Source organism: Monodon monoceros, unplaced genomic scaffold (assembly GCF_005190385.1).
Source record: "Monodon monoceros isolate NGI ecotype Baffin Bay Population unplaced genomic scaffold, NGI_Narwhal_1 Super_Scaffold_5, whole genome shotgun sequence".
In the NCBI taxonomy this organism is placed as follows: Eukaryota; Metazoa; Chordata; class Mammalia; order Artiodactyla; family Monodontidae; genus Monodon; species Monodon monoceros.
The window spans coordinates 32,293,840-32,315,558 of record NW_021703782.1 but is presented as its reverse complement, the minus strand read 5'-3'; the positions used below and the strand labels follow the sequence as shown (position 1 = coordinate 32,315,558).

The 21,719-nt window shown below is 41.4% G+C and overlaps 1 protein-coding gene across 2 annotated transcripts in view; it reads right to left on the bottom strand.

The window, feature by feature from the left end:
• Positions 1 to 21,719, bottom strand: part of FRMD3 (FERM domain containing 3) — a 308,613-nt gene that overhangs the window by 151,639 nt on the left and 135,255 nt on the right. For both annotated transcript variants that reach the window (XM_029201749.1, XM_029201748.1), the window contains exon 2: positions 4,884 to 4,988. In XM_029201749.1, coding sequence (XP_029057582.1) covers positions 4,884 to 4,988 — 105 coding nt within the window. The remainder of the gene's footprint in view (positions 1 to 4,883; positions 4,989 to 21,719) is intronic.

The following is a 21,719-nucleotide window of genomic DNA, read 5'->3' as shown; positions in this document are numbered from 1 at the left end:
ACTCATCTACCTTAGTATTAGCATCTTATATAGCCATGAGCAATTATCAAAATTAAGAAACTAATATTAACCCAATACTATTAACTAAACTACAGACTTAATCTGAAATTCACCAGTTTTCCCAACTACTACACTTTTCTCGGTTCCAGCACCCAATCCAGGATTCCATATTACCTTAGTTGATGCATCTCTCTAATCTGTGAGAGTTCCCCAATCTTTTCTTGTCCTTCATGACCTGAACAGCTTTGAAGAGTACTGGTAAGTTGTTTTGGAGAATGTCTCTCCCTTTAGTTTCTCTGATGTTCCCTCCAGATTTGAATGGGGTTATACATTGTTGCGAAGGATACCACAGAGACAGAGTGCCCTTCTCAGTGCATGGTATGGGGGAGTCCATGACATTGGTATTTCTTTCTATTGCTGATATTAACCCTGATTGCTTGGTTAAAGTGGTGTCTGCCAAGTCTTTCCACTATAAAGTTATTCTTTTTCCCCTTGTTTCAATAATTTAAAAACACCAGGCTTGGGCTTCCCTCGTGGCGCAGTGGTTAAGAACCCACCTGCCAATGAAGGGGACACGGGTTTGAGCCCTGGTCCGGGAAGATCCCAAATGCTGCGGAGCAACTAAGCCCATGTGCCACAACTACTGAAGCCCGTGTGCCACAACTACTGAAGCCCATGTGCCTAGAGCCTGTGCTCTGCAACAAGAGAAGCCACTGAAACGAGAAGGCTGCACACCACAACAAAGAGTAGCCCCTGCTCCCCGCAACTAGAGAAAGCCTGCACGCAGCAACAAAGACCCAATGCAGCCAAAAATAAAACAAACAAACAAACAAAAAACATTAAAAAAAAAAATACCAGGCTCAGGGCAGGAGGGAAGAGGATTCCCTGAGACTGTGCAAATATCCTGCTTCTCCTCAAACTGTTGCCCATTAATTTTAGCATTCATTGATCGATCTTGCCCACAACAATTATTATTCTGGCGCTCTAATGGGAGATTTCTATTTCTCTCATTCCCCCTACAATAATTAATTGGAATTCTTCTGTAAGGAAGAGCTGCCTCTTCTCCCCCTTTTATTTATTTATGCAGTTATTTATTTATATCAGTATAGTCTCACTGATATTTATTTCATTCTATGGATTATAATCCAATGCTATTGTTATTTTTTTTAATTAATTAATTAATTTTGGCTGCATTGGGTCTTTGTTGCTGTGCGTGGGCTTTCTCTATTCGCAAGGAGCGGAGGCTACTCTTCGTTGCAGTGCGTGGGCTTCTCGTTGCAGTGGCTTCTCTTGTTGCAGAGCACAGGCTCTAGGCACACAGGCTTCAGTAGTTGTGGCACACGGGCTCAATAGTTGTGGCTCACAGGCTCTAGAGCGCAGGCTTAGTAGTTGTTGGGCATGGGCTTAGTTGCTCCGTGGCATTTGGGAATTTCCCGGACCAGGGCTAGAACCCATGTCCCCTGAATTGGCAGGAGGATTCTTATCCACTATGCCACCAGGGAAGCCCCCTGTCACTTGTTTTTGAACTCCAGTTGTTCCAGTTTTGGTCATTGGCAGTTCTTTCACATTGGCTCTGTGCCTTTCCTAGTGCCCTACATTTTGTTTTTTGAGTAATTTTTTACTTCCTGGTGCCACAAGATGCTCCAAGCTCACCCTGTGATTTCACTACCCCAGCCCAAGAATCAGCCTTTTCTGCAAGGAGCCCTTCTTCCTTTTTTTAGAGCATGGTATTTGAAACCAAGATCTGAAGGCTAGGTGTACTTATTACTACAGTGGTGTCATTGCCTCTAAGTCATCTCAGCAGGTGGGACTTGGAAATATATGTATACTTACTAACCCCCCACCCTAATACACACACACTCACACACACACACCCCTTATATTTATTTCTGTATTTATCTATGTATATTAAAAAACATGGGTTCATATTGATATCCCTGATTCTAATTCTAAAGACTTTGCTTAATATTTTATCCAGTATCTCCCCAACGAGAGGGTCAAGAGGAATGAAAAAGGCTTATGCATTTAAATGGTGTCCAGCTATTGTGTAGACTAAGGGTCAGCAAACTATGGCCGACTGCCTATTTTTGTGAAATACTTTCACTGGAAAAAAGTTTTGTTTTTTGTTTGTTTGTTTGTTTGTTTTGCGGTACGCGGGCCTCTCACTGTTGTGGCCTCTCCCGTTGCGGAGCACAGGCTCTGGACGCACAGGCTCAGCGGCCATGGCTCACGGGCCTAGCCGCCCCACGGCATGTGGGATCTTCCCGGACTGGCGCATGAACCTATGTCCCCTGCATCGGCAGGCAGACTCTCAACCACTGCGCCACCAGGGAAGCCCTGGAAAAAAAGTTTTATTGGAACACAGACACATCCATTAATTTAGGTATTGTCTATGGCCACTTTCCACTAGAAATTAATAATTGAGTAATTACAACAGAAGTTTTTTGAGTTGCAAAGCTGCAAATATTTTCTATCTAGCCCTTTACAGAAAGGGTTTACAGATCCCTAGTCTAGGCTATGTTTCAAATTTTCATCTGAGAGATGAAATGGAAAGAGTATGGGTTCAGATTCCATCCTTCCTCTTATAATTACTAGCCATAGGCAAGCCACTGACCCTCTCTGTGCCTCAGTTTCCCCTTCCTTGAAGTGTTTTGGGGAACACTAAAGATCATATGATAAAATCCCTGGCATATAATAAATGCTCAACTAATGGTAGCCAGAGTTACTTCTGCAGGTGGCTTTTTAGAATTTTGCACAAAAATAATCTATTTTCAGTCGTGCTTAGATGACTAATATAGTTCATAGAGCCTGTTTGGCCATGGGGACTCTGAACCATAATTCTAAATTCAAATACTCACTGCATCACTTACTACCTGTGGGACCTTGGGCAAGTAACAATGTTTTTGAGCCTGTTTCTCCCTCCATACAAGGGTAATATATTCATAGGCCATAAGAAATTATGTCTATAAACATCTTTATGCCATGGTCCCCCAAACCGGTCAGGAGACAAAGCTGGGATGAATGCATCAAAATTAGAATCAAGATGTCTTAAAATACATCTTCCTGACCCTAGCCCCAGGAATTCTGATTCAGGAGGTCTAGAATAAGGTCCACACTAAGGATTTTTAGCAAATACCTAAACTGACTTAGTTGCAGGGCCAGGTCTGGGAATCACTGTTACTCAGTAGTAAACACCATGCAAATTCCCTCCGTGATCTCATGTCAGCTCTACATCCTCATAGTGTCCTGCTACCTTCCTCTCATTCAGATAAATGCTTGGCCCATTCAAGGCTTCCTCAAGTGCTACAGGAAACCCAAATCTCCTTCTTCTGAGCCACTGCATTATACCCCTTTATAGAGGATTAGGTCCTACTGAGAGGTCAATAAGATTCTCCATGTTTCAGAAGATTAATCTATTCCTTCAACATCCTCCTCCTTTACAAAAATACACTCTGTGAGTCTCTCCCTCATTGTATTAGGCAGTAAATACAAAACCAAGAACCAGGTGGGGTTGTGAGGAGGGGAAAAGGGGACAGCAAGATGACCAGAGACACTGGTAAGGAGGAGAGCAAATTAAAGAAGGCAGTCATCCCCAGCTAACCCCTTCACACTTCGCCCTGCTTGTCAGTAGGGCAGGGTAAGAAACACAGGCTGGAGCAGGTACAGGGCCTTTTAACCCATAGCTGGGACCCACAGTAGGGTTGAGGAATGAGAAACCCTAGGTGGTAGGAGCTGGGATGGAGATTCCTGGGGTCTTTTGACGTGAGGGCCACACATCACTGTGAGTTCAGCACATGCCATACCCGAACACTCTTAGGCTGGTACACTGGCTCAAAAGCCAAGACTCCGCTGCTCACTCTTATGCATCAACAGAGACCAGGGAGGATAGGTGTGTCCAGGAGCAGGAATACAATGGAGGCTGTCAAATTTAGTGGCGCCCAAGGAGCAGCTTGCAAACTATCTTAACCCATCATCTGCCAAAGCTTTTTAAAAAAATGACATAAAATTAACCATTTTAGGGCTTCCCTGGTGGCGCAGTGGTTGAGAATCTGCCTGCCAATGCAGGGGACATGGGTTCGAGCCCTGGTCTGGGAAGATCCTACATGCCGTGGAGCAACTCGGCCCGTGAGCCACAGCTACTGAGCCTGCGCAGCTGAAGCTTGTGCTCCGCAACACGAGAGGCCGCGACAATGAGAGGCCCGCGCACCGCGATGAAGAGTGGTCCCTGCTCGCCGCAACTAGAGAAAGCCCTCACACAGAAATGAAGACCCAACACAGCCTAAATAAATAAATAAATTTATATAAAAAAAAATTAACCATTTTAAAGTGTACACTTCAGTGGCATTTAGTACACTCACAATGTTGTATATCTATCACCTATATCGTTTCAAACATTTTCATCATCCCCAAAAGAAAACCTCATGCCATTAAAACAGTCACCCGCTTGTTCCTCTCTCTACCAATAACTTATTATAGTGAGGGGTGGATTTTCTCTGTAATGAGATTTTATGTAGCCACTGTTTGAGAAGCTTTGGCAAACTCTGGGTTCAAAGGGCACAAGAACATTCTCTCTTCAACCAGGTGGGAGCAGCTTTCTGGAAAGCCCTAATGTTAAGTTTCCCTTCCCCCTGTGTCATTCAGTCCAGTGGGAACAGTGCCAGATTCTTATACACAACTACACACACACACACACACACACACACACACACACACACACACACACACACACGTGCGTGCGCAAACACATACCCAGGCTGGTAAGTTTCATGTGGTCAATAACCATGAGAACAAGTGCACCACAACTGCTCTGAGAAGAACCTATTCAGCACCCCAAAGCCTGAGTGATCCCCCCAAAATGGGTCCAGATAGTGGTCAGCTCTTACCCGCTGCTTCTCTGGGTCCACAAAACGAATGCCGAAGTAGTCCTTCTCCAGCAAGCTGTAGTAGTTGCAGATGTGGTCAATAAGAAACTGCCCTTTGGTCTCCCTCTGCAAAAGAAGCACATTTATGTTTCAGCCAGAGTTTGCCTTGTACATTGATGTCTAAAATGTGCCTCATTCACTCGAATACATCTGTGCTAAGACAGATGAATTCACTCACCCTGCTCTCTGGAGCAGGAGCTTCCAAACTCTTAACTGCAATCCACAGTGAGAAATTCATTTTATACTGTAAGCCATTACACACACACACACACAAACACACACACACACAAAACCAAAGGAACACCAAAAAGGGGAACCAAAAGGATACCAAACAATACCCTGCCTAGGTGCAACACACTCTACTATGTTCTATTTTATCCTAGCGTATGCCATTTAATTTTTCTAACGCTATTTATGATTCAGAACACTGATTTCACAACTCAATACCTAGTAGAGATCCACAGTTTGTAAAACCACACACAATTCCAAATACAATGCACCTGGCTGCTTGCTTCAACTGCTCATTCGGTCCTCACAACAATCCTGCAAGGAAGGTGCCATTTTATATCTGAAGAGAGGCTCAGTGGCTTACCCAAAGTCACACAACATGTATGGAGCAAAGCAGGATTTGACCCAGGTCACCAGGCTATAGAATCCAGGCTCCATGCCACTTTGCCTCTCTGGAACATTGGTTAATGGACTGTGACTCTGCTAGAACACAGGGTCTGGATGGTATGGAAATGCAATGAATGTATCAGATAGAACACCCCAACTCCCACCAGGAAAGGTGGAAAACTTGCTGCCTCAGGCCTCATAGCCTCCATATCACACCCATAAATCAACACAGAAAGGCACTGAGGTAGACTGGGGTGGGGAGTCCAGGACTGGGATTCAGAGACAGGTCTGGGTGACCTTGAGCAAACTCCCCAGCTGTTTCCACATCGGTAAAATGAGTTGGTTGGACTAGATTTCTCAGTTGGCTAGATTATTTTTCCTTCTAAAACTCTATGAGTAAGAGAAGTATTAGCCAAATCTGATTAAGACAAATACCATTACAACAAAACTCCTTAAGAGCAAAGACCCTTCCAAGCCCTCATCAGGACATTTGATAACTTTCTGCTTCAATCAAAGTTGCTGACAGACCCATGGAATGTTTTAGGGATGGAATGTGACCTACAAAAATAAATGAAGAAATCAGAGACATTAAGTGAAGCCACTCTTCCAATCCACTAAAAATAATTTTGGAAGATCAGTTTGGTCTATGCTACCTGATTATCTTTTCTTTAGAAACCACTACCACCAGCTTGGGGAGTTGACGCTGGCCTGGGATGCACCGCACTGAACAAAGGACTGAGGCTTATAAGCACATACTGTGATATGAAGCCTCCATTTTCCTGAAATCACTTTTGAGTATAATTTTGGATGAGCTTCGAACCTTTACTTTCTTTATAAAAGAACCCATTTGACGTAGCTCACAGGGAACAAAACATCAAAATGGAACTTGTTTTTAGATTTCTGTAATTGTTTTTAACCCAGAAGGCTCAAACGACAAGCTATATCTGATGACAGCTAAATTCAATGCCCAGAATATAATCAATGGATATAGTTCCTTTCATAGATTTATTCTGCAACCCATCCATCTGAGAGGCTGCTGCAGGATCAAATCACTGAACATAACACGTGAGTTCATCATTTTATGACTGGATTGCCAAGCCCTCCAAAGCAGAATTTACTATGGTGGACTACCCCCAACATATGCGAGACACACAAGACATGTGGGTTAAGGCAATGCCTTGTAATGATGTGGGACCTTGATTGTGTATGACAGCTACTGTGCCCTGAAGAAGATGTTAGTACTCCGATGCACAACAAAGATTATTTTTTTTAGTGATTAAACACAGCAACCAATATATACTCTACAGCAATATCTCAGACTACCTAAGATCCTTGAGAGAAGGAAATACCACAGCAGACAATGTAATGACTGGATAATACAACTGCGTCTGAAACAGGGGTCAATGCCTTCCGCAAAAGCAGGTGAGGCCATTTCCCATGGGTCCAGGCCACCAGGTGGGTTCCAGGTCTCTGCTCCTCAGAGCACCACCCTCAGTCCAGCAATACTGTAGCAAATTCAGCATCACCCGGGAGGGAGCTTGTTGGAAACACAGAATTTCAGGCACTGTCCCAGACCAACCTAACCTAACCTGCATTTCCCTCAGTTATTCATATGCTCACGCACGTTTGAGAAGCACTGGTCTAGAGGAATTTTCCCAACATGGGAAAAGTGCAAAAATTGTACCTGTCTCCAGAGCCCACTAGGAAAAATGCCCATTTTCCCGTGAGAATTGTCCATTCCTCAACTCAGAAAAATCAAAGGTTTTTCCAGTCTCGAGAACACAAACTGCCCCTGAATCTGCAGGCTGCCAGCCAACCTCATCATCTCGAGATGCTCTATGTCGCTGCTTCGTGCCAAGGAAGCCAGTTTACAGCCTCACGTTCTGCTCTGTTCCACTCCTGCCTGGAGAGCTGGACAATGTTCTTAAGTCATGTAAGTGCCTATCATTATCATTTCTGTGCATTCAGCCCAGCTCTTGCACTAAACAAAAGGCCACCCAGGCCCAGTACCAAGAGTTGAAAGAGTCTGTTCAGGTATGTTATGTGAGGGTGCAGAATCCAGCTGCCAGCCTCACACATCTCACTTCAGGGAAGGAGCTTGGAGGTGAGCACTGGTTCTTCCCCCTACCTCCCACTGCTGGAACTCTGTTGAACTAACCCAAACCCTCCACTCACTTCCTCCTGGTGTTTCTGAGGGGATAGGCCATTGTTCACACCCTATCCTGCTACCTAAGCCAGTACCTGGCACACTGAGTGTGATCGAATGAATAAATGGGGCACTGCTTTCTCTCATGAAAAACTTGGGTTCTGGAAACTAACAGTGAGCCTCAGGTAAGACAACACAGTCCTCGTGTTAGAGACTCCTCAAACTTAGTACAATTAGCCAAACTTCACCCTAATCCATCAAGGTCTACATGGAGAAGTGCTAACCAAAGATTTCAAGTATAAGGACTTCTTTATAATGTCAAACTTTTGTTGATTCTCTGACAAGATATTAGTTATATTTCCAGTACCAACTGAAGAGGGAAGAAAAATCAAATAGCTAATATAACTTCCTTACAGCTGTTACCCAAGTTGTGTTTTATTAATCACAACAGCATTTCACACATGTGAAAAACAACAGGGCACAAATGTGTGAGCAGGGCCTCCTACAGGGGTCAGCTGGATGTTATGCCTAAAGAAAGTGCCTGAAGTATAGACTTCTTTTTTTAAACATCTTTATTGCAGTATAATTGCTTTACAATGGTGTGTTAGTTTCTGCTGTTTAACAAAGTGAATCAGTTATACATACACATATATCCCATATCTCTTCCCTTTTGCGTCTCCCTCCCTCCCACCCTCCCTATCCCACCCCTCTAGGTGGTCACAAAGCACTGAGCTGATCTCCCTGTGCTATGTGGCTGCTTCCCACTAGCTATCTATTTTACATTTGGTAGTGTATATATGTCCATGCCACTCTCTCACTTTGTCCCAGCTTACCCTTCCACCTCCCCATGTCCTCAAGTCCATTCTCTAGTAGGTCTGCCTCTGTATTCCCGTCCTGCCCCTAGGTTCTTCATAAACTTTTTTTTTTTTTTTAGATTCCAGAAATATAGACTTTTGATGCCATCTCTAAATGAGGTTATACAATCTCAGGGCTGAAAGAATAATTTGTTCACCATACATAGTTAAACTGGTGTCCCAATACTGGCTCTCACCACCTATAGTGCACAGTGAATTGACTTTTTTTTTTTTTTTTTTTTTTTTTGCGGTTTCCGGGCCTCTCACTGTTGTGGCCTCTCCCGTTGCGGAGCACAGGCTCCGGACGCGCAGGCTCAGCGGCCATGGCTCATGGGCCCAGCCGCTCTGCGGCATGTGGGATCCTCCCGGACCGGGGCACAAGCCCGTGTCCCCTGCATCGGCAGGCAGACTCTCAACCACTGTGCCACCAGGGAAGCCCTGAATTGATATTTTTATAAAGACTATACTAAAATATTATAAATATAGTTGTAATATTTTTAATGTGTTAAAAATCTAAACCAATCTAGCCAAGGTGTGGTCTGTGGACAGTGCTGGAATGTAAAATCTTTGTTACCAGTCTTTCATAAGTGGAGAAATTAAGAGTAATTTATTTTATTGTGTTTTCTACAAGTATTAGTCCAAATCAGATTGGGGGAACAAGATCTAGTTCTAGTTTCTCACCACAGACAGTTTGATGGGCTGCCATGTTTGAGGGTTTGGTTTGGGATTTCTTTACCCCAGAAACCTCAAAGTATGAAGGGGGCTAGGCCCTCTCTCCATTTTCTTTGTCCAGTTTTTGTGCACAAATTCTTGGTATGCGTGTGGATCCCTGAACTCCTTGCAATAATCCCACATTCTCTCAGCGTTCTCTCCCACAGACTGGAAAGGAACCTAACTTTTGTAATCACAAACCAGACTATTTTTCAGAAAATCCCATCTCTCCTCCCCACCCCAAAGCATGTATTAGAAAGCCTTAAGCAAGTCATGAAATCTCTGAGGCTTAGTTGCTTCTTGTATGAAAGGGGAATAACAGTGATAACTTCCAAATCTACCCCACCAGATTATTTTGAGGCTCATTCACATATTTGTTAAGCATCTATTATATAGCAGGCATTGGGATAGGAATTAGAGAAAAATAGTGAGCAAAACACAATTTATAATCTCACAGACCTTAAAACCCTGTGGTTTGTAAAATGTGAAAGCATTTTTGCAAACTGCAAAGCACTATACCAATGTAAGATGCCATTACTAATAATATTAAGAATTATCGTAATCTTAAATCTTTGTCTCCAGTTTCATAGATCAAGATATAAAGAAGTTAAGAGGAATAGTGTTGACCTCCCAGAACTGGCCTGTGTGGGTGAGAAAGTGAACAAAGAGACAAAGAGCTCATTATTTTTGCTTAACTCCTCTGGCAGCCAATTGCTGGTGATTCATTTACTTCAACTCCCTGGTTCAATGGCAAAGCTAAAATAACAATAAATTTGTGCTTAAAGAAAAAGAACAAGCAAAGTCAACTGGCTAAGTCAGCCATGGCTTGTCTTCATTGAAAAAGTATGGCAGATTTTAATCCTTAATTCCTAAAACACTAGGTCAAGATGTTTGTTTGTTTAGCTGGAAGTATTCCTTTTTTATGTAAAAATTTTAAAAACTTTTATTGAAATATAGTTGATTTATAGTGTTGTGTTAGTTTCAGGCGTACAGCAAAGTGAATCAGTTATACATACATATATACATATACATATATATATATATTCAAGACATTTTCATACCTTTTAGATATTGGTTAAATGAGGAAAAGAGTACCAACCCCCAAAATACTTAATGTGTTGCTATAAACCAACACTTAAAGTTTGAAAAGGTAACTTCAGGAATGAAGGTTTCAACATAATAATGATAATTACTATATATTAAACACTGTACACCAAGAACCGTGTTACACACTTGCATTTAATCTCTGGATAACACACTGAGGTAATTCATGTCCTCCCCGTGTTACAGATTTTTTAAAGGGACTCAGAAAAGTTAAGTTTGTTTGTAAGTGTGTCAAACCCAGGTCCAACACAGTGCCCAAGCAGTTGTAGGAACTCAATTTGCCTATCTGACCCCTATTCTCTATGCGGAGACAGAAGAAAAACAACAACATGAGGATTTGGGAACAGTATCAAGTGCCCCAATTACTAGAATTTGGACATTGGCAGGAAGAAGCACTGGGTTATCAACCACCACACCAGACCTAGAGAGACGCAGTTTAATAAAATACAAACCACATTATCATAGATGTCACTGGTTAATTGCCCAGCACCCATACACCCCTTTGCCTTTCCTAAAGAACCCAGATTTTGTTCAGGTATGCACATATGTGTGCACACACCTAATACATACATACACACACAGGTAGACGCAAAGCCCATAAGCCTCAGGAAACTATAATCCACCCTTACCTCCAGGGCTCAAGCTCAGCTGGTATAAGGGTACTCTCATCCCTCTTGTCTGATTGGCTCAGGAAAGGACACAGGACCTAGTTTAGGCGAATGAGACATGAGGAGCAATTGACCATGTTTTCTGGGACGGCTCTCGTTTACTCTTCTGAAAGAGCTTATGGAAGAGACTTTCCGTTCTCTCTGGATGATGTGACATAAAGGCGTGAGGCCTTGAACTGCTGCAGCCATTCTGAAACCAGCTTGGGGATGAAGGTAACCCTGGGTGGAGCCAAAATATTTACAAGGAAAGTGGAGCTTGTGTTTCCAGATGATCAATCATGAAGCTCACGCTGAGTGTGAACTTCCAAGGATGCCAACAAAATTCCTCGTTTTTTCAGCCAGTACAAGTTGATTTTTCTGCTTGTTGCACCCAAAATGTTGACTCTGGAGAGAAGGTAAACCAGTGCCTCAGGCCAAGTAGGAGAGCACAGAAAGGACAATAGTGCTGGTGTGAAACACAATTAGAGGTTATTGACTAATGAACCAGAGAGCTAAGTCCATCTACAGACAGGTTCTATTTGGCCAGCACAGTGTTTCTGTACCTTTAAATTGGGAGACTGCACATGAAATCTGGATGCTGGCTGCTCTTGAAAAGGTGGAGGGTCTGGAAACTAGGCCATGAAGGTCTGCTGAGCTCGGGAATGGCTGCCCCTTCTGGCGGCGGGGGTGGGGGGAGTTGGGGGTCTTGCATCCGTTCTATCATCTTCCACATCTTCCACTTCCCTTACTTCCCTGATCCCCAGAGGAATTTGAGTTTACAACTCTGACCTGAGGCAAACTAGAGGCTTTCGAAAGGGTTCCTTGAAAGAGTTTTCCTTGGAACTGCTCAGAAGCACCCTCATAGCCAGAAAAAGTCCTCAGTGGACACAGCTTTGAGTCGCCCTCTGAGGCCATCCAGCCACTGAAATCCTAGGACCTTTGAGGGAAGAAGGGTCCAACATAGACCAGACTTCAGGGAGGATCACTGAGATGAGGGGAGCAGCCAGTGGTCTGAAGAATGAGAGCATCGACCAGGGTGCTGCAAACAGTTCATTTTGGGGCTGGTACTGTGCCCCCAGGAACTCTCTCTGACAAACGGAAGTGGGGCTGCCAGACCTAGTTTTCTAGTAATAAAAGTTGTGAGGTTCTTGTTCAAAGGGCCCTTTTGTTTGGCACTCTATGCTTGCAGGAGTTGCTCTTGAAAAGGGGCAGCCCCCATGGATGCACATCTAAGGAAGAGCAGACTTGGCAGTCTCTGCTAAGTCTTCTACCTGGGAAGGAAGACTCTAATTCCCATCTGGATACCTAGAAACTCCAAGTGGGGCCTCTAGACAATTATAAGGCCTGAAACAGCAACTGAACACTCATTTTGCTGCCAGGAGCGTGTCTTCTAGGGACAGGTGGTTGCATTATCTTGCATGAATTAAGGGCCTCAATCCGTTCACCTTCACTGACAGATGAACAAAGAATACTAATGAGAAACTGGCAAACTAAGTAGTTCTGCTTCTATTGTGAAGAATAAGCATTTGTTAATTTAAGAAAGATTATAGCTTGATTGAATAACATAAAAATGCTCTGTTTATATCTGTGCTCTAAAAATTCAAGCATATTTATGTAAATTCATACTTTTTGTTATGGTGGGCACCACAGCTTTAACCAAAACAGAGCAACTCTTTAGAAAGAAATTAGCTTTTATAATTGGAATTTAAATAGCAAGTGATATTTCACTTTGTTAATTGTTCCTTCCCATTGCAGCCAGTAACTGGTATTTAGTATCTGGCTGTGACATATATTCAGAAAATTGCATCATTCTCAGACAGTGAGGAAAGAAGTAATACTAAAGCTTTTAAAATGGGGAGAAATGTAAAAGAAAAAAAGAATAGCGGGATCTGTGGTTCTCACACAGAAATTAAAAGTTGTTTTGATTTGTGTTATTCAAATATTTTCTGATGTAGGAAAGGTAAAACCAAGGTTTCCAGAAGCTGGAGCACCTAATTCCGAATACACATCTGCTTTATAGTAATAATCAGTATATCACGGCTAAGATAATTAGGAAAACATAGGCTAGATCAATTAAAGGCATTTTTGTGGACCATACATATTCATAAGGTGGGGGAAGGGAAGGCATGGTTATGACTGTAGCAGTGACTGAAAAGCTAGAAAATAGCAAAACAACTACCAAAGCCAGACATTTACTGGGGGTAAAAACCAATAATTGCCTGAAAGTATCTGGCTAAAAAAATACAGGCAAGACACAAGTGGTCACCTAGACCCACCAGGGTCTTTGGTAGAAAGTCAAAACCAACTGCCTATCTCAGTTCTATGGCAGCCTGTACACACTCTGAGGAGACAGAAACAGAACTGCCATCCTCACAGCTAGAGGCTTAGCGGTATCAAGGCTGGGGAAGATAAAGGAGCCCTATGGAAGAAAGACAAAGAAACAGTGCATATACAGAAGGTAAAGCAGCCAGAATGGGTTGGCCAATCCATTGCCCAAGTCCTGACTGGTGTCTTCTGAAGGAGTGTCACATGGCTGAGCAGGCAGAGTGGTTTGGAATCAGTAATGCTTCCATCTCTTTGTTTTTCTTCTGGGTGTTTTCTACCTCGGTTACCTCTCCAGTGTTCCACAGCTTTCATCCTAAAGGATGGCTTGTGTGTCTGTGCTCAATCAGAGGGCCGTTTCTATTCTAACTGGCACACAGATCCATCCCAATGTTTGGGGAATCATATTTGACGTGTCAGCTGTTCTTAGCAATTTCTGCCACTGCTCAGTACTCAAAAGGTTCTTCCTTCCACATCTTTTATTCTTCTTCCTATATCAGGGTGTAGTGCCATTGCCAAGCCCAATTCTTGAAGGCACTCACCTCTGAATAATTTTAGGGTTTTCCAACTCCAAACCTTTCCACAATTTCGAAAAGTGTTCTTTTAAAAAAATCTCACGCTGAGGACTCAAAGGCTCAGACAGCCTAATTAACTTATTCAAGGTCAACACAACTAGAAAGTAGCAGAGTCAGTATTTAAACCCAGGTCTGCTTGATTTGGTTATTATAGCCAATGATTAAAAAGAAATAAGATCCTTAACTTGATAAAGAACATCTTATAGCTAACATCATACTTAATGGAGAAAAACTAGATGCTTTAAACCTACAGCTAACATCGTACTCAATGGTGAGAAACCAGATGTTTCTTCACTAAGATCGAGAACAAGGCAAGGATGTCCCCTCTCACTACTTCTATTTGACAACATGCTGAAAGTTCTAGTTAATGCAGTAAGATAAGAAGGAAGTAAAAGATTGGGAAGGAAGGAATAAAACTGTCTTTATTTGAAGATTACGTGATCATCTATGTAGAAAATCCAAAAGAATAGACAAAAAAAAAAAAATTTCCTGGAACTAATAAGTGATTATAGCAAGGTTGCAGGATACAAAGCTAAATATACAAAAGTGAATTGTTTTCCTATATATTAGCAAAGAACAATTGGAAGTTGAAATTAAAACCACTTACATTAGCACCAGAACCGTTAAATACTTAGGTACAAATGTGTACAAAATCTATGTGAGGAAAACTACAAAATTCAGATGAAAGAAACAAAAGAAGATCTAACTAAATGGAAAGATATTCCATGTTAATGTAGATAAGACTCAATGTTGCCAAGATGTCAGTTCCTCCCAACTTGATCTACAAATTCAAAGCAAGCCCAATCAAAATCTCAGCAGTTACTTTGTGTATATCAACAATTTGATTCTAATACTATTACAGAAAGAGGAAAAGATCCAGAATAGCCAGCACAATATTGGTGAAGAACAAAGTCAGAGGACTGACACTACCCAACTCCAAGACTAACTACAAAGTTTCAGTGATCAAGACAGTGTGGTACTGGCAGGAGAATTGACAAATAAAGCAAAAACCAGAATTGAGAGCCCACACCAATAGAGCCCAGAAATAGACCCACACAAATAAAGTCAACTAATCTTTGACAAAGGAGCAAAGACAATTCAATTGAGAAAGGACAGTCTTTTCAACAAACAGTGCTGAACAACTAGAAATACACATGCAAAAAAAAAAAAGAATCTGGACACAGACCTTACATCCTTCACAAAAATTAATTCAAAATGGATTATAGATGTAAATGTAAACGACAAAACTATAAAACCTCTAGAAGGAAACACAGGACAAAATCTAGGTGACCTGAGTTTGTAATGGCTTTTTAGATACAATCCAAAAAGCATGATCTATGACAGAAAAAATTGATAAGTTGGCCTTCATTAAAATTTAAAACATCTGCTATGCAAAAGAAACTGTTCAGAGAATGCAAAAATAAGCCACAGACTTGGAGAAAGTGTTTGCAAAACACATATCTGACAAAGGACTTGTATCCAAAAATATACAAAGCACTCTTATAATTCAGCAATATGATACAAACAACTCAGTTTAAAAGTGGGCAAAAGATCTTAACAGACACTTCACCAGAGAAGATATACAGATGGCAAATAACACATGAAAATATGCTCCACATCGTATGTCATTAGGGACTTGCAAATTAAAACAACAATGCGATACCACCACACACCTATTAGATGGCTAAAATCCAAAACACTGACAACACCGAATGCTGACAAGAACGTGCAGCAACAGGAGCTCTCGTTCACTCCTGGTGGAAATCTAAAATGGTACAGCCACTTCTAAAGACAGTTTGGCTATTTCTTACAAAGTTAAATGTAAGCTCAATCCAGTAATTTTGCTCCTAGGTGTTTACCCAAATGAGTCAAACACTTATGTCCACACAAAAACGTGTACACAAGTGTTTATAGCAGCTTTATCATAACTGCCAAAAATTGGAAGCAACCAAGATGTCCTTCAATAGGTAAATGGATAAACAAACTGGTACATCCATATAATAGGATATTATTCAGTGATAAAAAGAAATTAGCTTTTACGCCGTGAAAAATGAAGGAATCTTAAATGCAAATTGTTAAGTGAAAGAAGCTAGTGTGAAAAGGCTACCTATTATATTGCATACAAATGACATTCTGGAAAAGGCAAAACTATATAGACAGTAAAAAGATCAGTGGCTACTGCAGTGGGAAGGGGAATGAACAGATGACACACACAATTTTAGGGCAGTGAAACTATTCTGTATGACACTTTAACGGTGGATATATGACATAATATATTTGTCAAAATCCGTAGACTGTATAACACAAAGTGGAACCCTAATATAAACTATGGAATTTAGTTGATAACGATAATGTATCACTATTGGTCCATCAATTTAACAAATGTACCACACTAATTAATGCAAGATGTTAGTAACAGGGGAAACTGGGGGTGGGGGTGATGATTATATAGAAACTCTACTTTCTGCTCAAATTTTCTGTAAACCTAAAACTACTCTAAAGCATAAAGTCTATTAATTTAAAAAGGAAGAAGAAAAAGGTTGGGGAGGGAGGAGGGAGGGAAGAAGGAAACCAGCAGAGCACCTCAGGGTACATGAACATAAAAACTGCAACTCAGGAGACAGACCAAGGGAATAAATTCAACAAAATAATCTTGTAATTATTCAAAATCAAAGTGAACATAAAGATCTTCACTTTCATTATTTAAAGTTCCAAAGGGGAAAAGTACAGTTTTAAGCAAACTCCACTCCAGCAGCTGAGACAAGATTTTAAGCAAAGGGCTTTCAAGCTGTCTTCATTAATCAATACTTCCAGAATTTAAGTACATCTTCACTTAACACCTGTTTTTTCCCTTAGTCTATCCTATGACCTGCAACATTTGTTTCTCTAACAAGTGTTGTGAAATAGACAGGCCAACCCCTCTGTGCCTCTTGGTCTCCCTGAGCCCCATCATCAGGAGAGGAGATGCTAGCAACACCTCCTCTTCTGAGATTGGAATCAGCAGGTATTTGCTTAGAAACTCCTGAGTGCCTGGCACTTTGGGCCATGCTCTATAAATTACCTCAACTAGTCATCCGGTTTAATCCACATGAGTTCCAGGAGCTAGCTGCTTTTCCATTTTCTAGGAAAGGAAGATAAAGCTTAGAGTGACTGAGTAACTTGCCCAAAGACACACAGCAAGTAAATGGAAAAATTCAGGTTTTAACTCCAGCCTCTCAGTCCAAAAAAAAAAAAAGACCAAAATTATTAAAAGGAGTAATACTTTCATTTAAAAGGGGAAGAATTAGAGAATGTTGGAGTTGGAAGGTACTGTAGAGAGAATCTGATCCAAACACTTCATTTCAGAAATGGGGGAAATGAGGCTCAGAGAGGTTAAGACGAAATAACATGAATTACTGGTGAACTGAGACTTAAAATCAAGAGTTGGAGCCAAGATGTATCAGTCAGGATAGGCTAGGTTAAGCTGCAGTAACAAACAGTTACAACATGTCAGTGGGCTAATAGCACAAAGGTTTACTTCTCACCTACAATACACAGCCAATGTTGATTGGTAGGGGAGGGCTTTTCTCATCATAGCTTAAGGACTCCAAATGATGAATTCCTCTTGACAACAGCTTCAACGATCACCAGAGTAGTGGGAAGGGAATGTGATGAGTCCCATACATGCTTGGCAACATGTCACTTCCATATGGGGTATATATATATATATATATATATATATATATATATATATACACACACACATACACACACACACACAAACACAATGGAATATTACTCAGCCATAAAACAGAATAAAATAATGCCATTTGCAACAACATGGGTGGACCTAGAGATTATCATACCAAGTAAGTCAGACAGAGAAAGACAAATATTTGTGGAATCTAAAAAATGATACAAATGATCTTGTTTAAAAAACAGAAACAGGCTCACAGACATAGAAAACAAATTTATGGTTACCAAAGGGGAAAGGGCAGGAAGAGTTAAATTAGGAGTTTGGGACTAGCAGATACAAACTACTATATATAAGATAGATAAACAAGGTCCTACTGTATAGAACAGGGAACTATATTCAATATCTTGTAATGAGCTATAATGGAAAAGAATCTGAAAAAAATATATATATATAGCTGAATCACTTTGCTGTACAGCAGAAACTAACACAATATTGTAAATCAACTATATTTCAATAAAACAAAATATGCCACTTCACCTCATCAGCCAAAGCAAGTTAAAAATCTTGCCTAACTTTACGAGGAGAGGGAAATGAAATTCCATCATGTGCCCACAAGGATGAGAAATGGAATGCTTGTGAAGAAACCTAATACCAAACAAGCCCCTTAGATAGCCTCATCCACCAGAGGGCAGACAGCAGAAGCAAGAATAACTACAATCCTGCTGGAGAGGGTGTGGAGAAAAGAGAACCCTCTTGCATTGTTGGTGGGAATGTAAATTGATACAGCCACTATGGAGAACAGTTTGGAGGTTCCTTAAAAAATTAAAAATAGAATTACCATATGACCCAGCAATCCCATTACTGGGCATATACCCAGAGAAAACCATAATTCAAAAAGACACATGCACCCCAATGTTCATTGCAGCACTATTTACAATAGCCAGGTCATGGAAGCCACCTAAATGCCCATCAACAGACGAATGGATAAAGAAGACGCGGCACATATATACAATGGAATATTACTCAGCCATAAAAAGAAACAAAACTGAGTTATTTGTAGTGAGGTGGATGGACCTAGAGTCTGTCATACAGAGTGAAGTAAGTCAGAAAGAGAAAAACAAATACGCTAACACATATATATGGAATCTAAGGAAAAAAAGATCATGAAGTACCTAGGGGTATGATGGGAATAAAGACACAAACCTACTAGAGCATGGACTTGAGGATATGGGGAGGGGGAAGGGTAAGCTGTGACAAAGTGAGAGAGTGGCATGGACATATATACACTACCAAATGTAAAATAGATAGCTGGTGGGAAGCAGCCGCATAGCACCGGGAGATCAGCTAGGTGGTTTGTGACCACCTAGAGGGGTGGGATAGGGAGGGTGGGAGGGAGGGAGACACAAGAGGGAAGAGATATGGGGATATATGTATAACTGATTCACTTTGTTATAAAGCAGAAACTAACATACCACTGTAAAGCAATTATACTCCAATAAAGATGTTAAAAAAAAATGTGGCAAACATATACAATGGAATATTACTCAGCCATAAAAAGGAACGAAATTGAGTCATTTGTAGAGACGTGGTTGGACCTAGAGACTGTCATACAGAGTGAAGTAAATCAGAAAGAGAAAAACAAATATCGTATATTAACGCATATATGTGGAATCTAGAAAAATGGTACAGATGAACTGGTTTGCAGGGCAGAAATAGAGACACAGATGTAGAGAACAAAGGTACGGACACAAAGGGGGGAAAGTGAGGGGTTGGGTGGAGGTGGTGGTGGTGGGATGAATTGGGGGATTGGGATTGACATATATACACTAATATGTATAAAATAGATAACAAATAAGAACCTACTGTGCAAATAAATAAATAAATAAAATAAAATTCAAAATAATAATAAAAAGAATCCTAATACCTGTCACACTAAGGTTGGTCTAACACTGAACTTAATTAGCATGATATGCCAGATTTGCCCTCCACAAGAGTATTTTTTAAATATTCACCTAGAACAACAGTATTGCCACCCATTTTACAATCTTCACATTTTACCTTAGGCCTCTCTGTAACAACTTAAGGAATTCAGTGAGTTTGGAGTCTATGAAATAGCTGGAATCACCTGCCGATCATATTATTCTAACAATTATATGAGAATATAGGGCTCCAAGAAAAACATAGTTAGGAGCTGCCACTCATATACAGGGAGAGCAAAGAGGTCATTTCTGTTTATGGAATTCGTAATACACCCAGGAGCTTAATAGGGAAGATAGAATTCCTCCTGAAATTGCGTACAGATGTCTACACTGAGCTCAATAGTTTAAAAAAAATCTGGGGACCAATTAAGCATGGATCCCCTTCATAGTCCTGTCTATCTGTCAAGAGCCTTGGGCAGAGGGATCCTCCATTTTCTGAAGCTAATCTGACAGGGCAGATCTTGGCCCATCCAAGGTGATGACGTAAAGCAGCTGGAACAAGAATTGTTGAATGGTTTATGGATAAATTCAAAACCACTTACATGGTTAGTGAGGATTTGCTCAGGTTGGTGGAAAAACTTTCTTCCACCGAGGCAGAAATTAGCAAGAAGATTGTATACCTGTAGCCCTACTACATCAATGGGAGTCGACATGGCTCAGTCTTTGCACCCCACCCAGACACATTTAAAGTACTGAAAAGAAATCCAACTCTCCAGTATTTGTTTTCAAGGAACATTTAAGAGAACCCAAGGTCTAACTCACAACATTTCCCTAACCCCTTTTAGCCTCTCCAAATTGTCTCGTCCCCTCCAGGTGCTGTGAAGACTCTTACCCCCAAGTTCCCTCCCCATTGCCGAACTAATGGCTTCATCTTTTATCTTCCCACTCCCTCCCTCTCCCCTATTAAGATGTAGGTTGGTAGCTTTATTTGCAGCAAGAAATCATCTTTCCTCTCCAGGAGAAAGGAGGAGGGAGAAACTGGGCCAGAGGGTGGCTTGAAAGCTCACACATGCTTAGAACTACAGAGGTGATGTGGCTTTAAAGGGCACTCTGCAATGGCCCAGGACACATCACCGCATATCCGGTCTAGCCTGCCCAAGAAGCATCCTGCCAGAGTTGCTAAGACTGCGGATGGGATGGGCCGGGAATGAAAGAGGCGATCCCACTGGACAATAGGTTAGTCCCAGAATATATTTCACTACCCCAGCATACACAAGTCTAGACATGGCTGCCCCACGTGGAATTTAATTCAGTCTCATAAGTAATATGACAATGGTCATAACCATAGTGGGAATAATAGCTACAAATTACTGAGTACTAACTATAAACTAGGGCCCATGCTAAGAGCTGCACAGAGATTAAATCATTCACTCCTTCCAACAACCCTAGCACCAGCCTTATTTGGCTGGATGACCTTCTAGAAATGTATGATTTCCTCCCACCTCCATTCCTAATTCTTCCAAGCTGCATTTTTTTTTTTCTCTCTCAGACACTACTCTTTATTCTGGCAAAGTACTAACCCAGCATGGTCCATAATTTCCACTCTGTGAAGGCCTGACGCCTCACTTCAAGAGTATCATTCTAGAAGATTCTCACATCACTAGTCAGGTGATTAGCTGGCCTGTAGTCCACATAGCCCCTGAAACAATCTTCTGTGTGCTGTGGGGATTCCCAGGGCACACGCATGCGTGCACACACGCACGCACACACACACACACACACACACACACACACGAACATAAACGATTTATCACAAATATTTAAAGACTGAAAGGCGTAGGCTGGGTTCCCTGACTGTCACACTCCCCCTTTCTTCAAGTGATTAGTCACAAAGGAGGAACATCTTGGCTATATTTACATCTCTTCTGACTACACAGCAACCCAAGCCAAGGGTGGTGCTGTGTTTTGTTTTGTTTTTTCCTTATGAAACTAAAAATATAGGGAATGATTGATGTTAATTTTAACAGCCATTATCAGCTATTACAAACCAGCCTTCTTCTTTAACTCTCCACTGCTTGTTTTACTCTTTGGAGCAGACAGGAGCTTCCTGAAGGAAGGAAAATATCCGATGCAGTCTACCAGCTCCTCATACCAAGGAATTTGGGCCCATTGTTTAGCAATGCACAACACAGAGCCTGATGGCACTGCATAAACACATAAGAATGCAC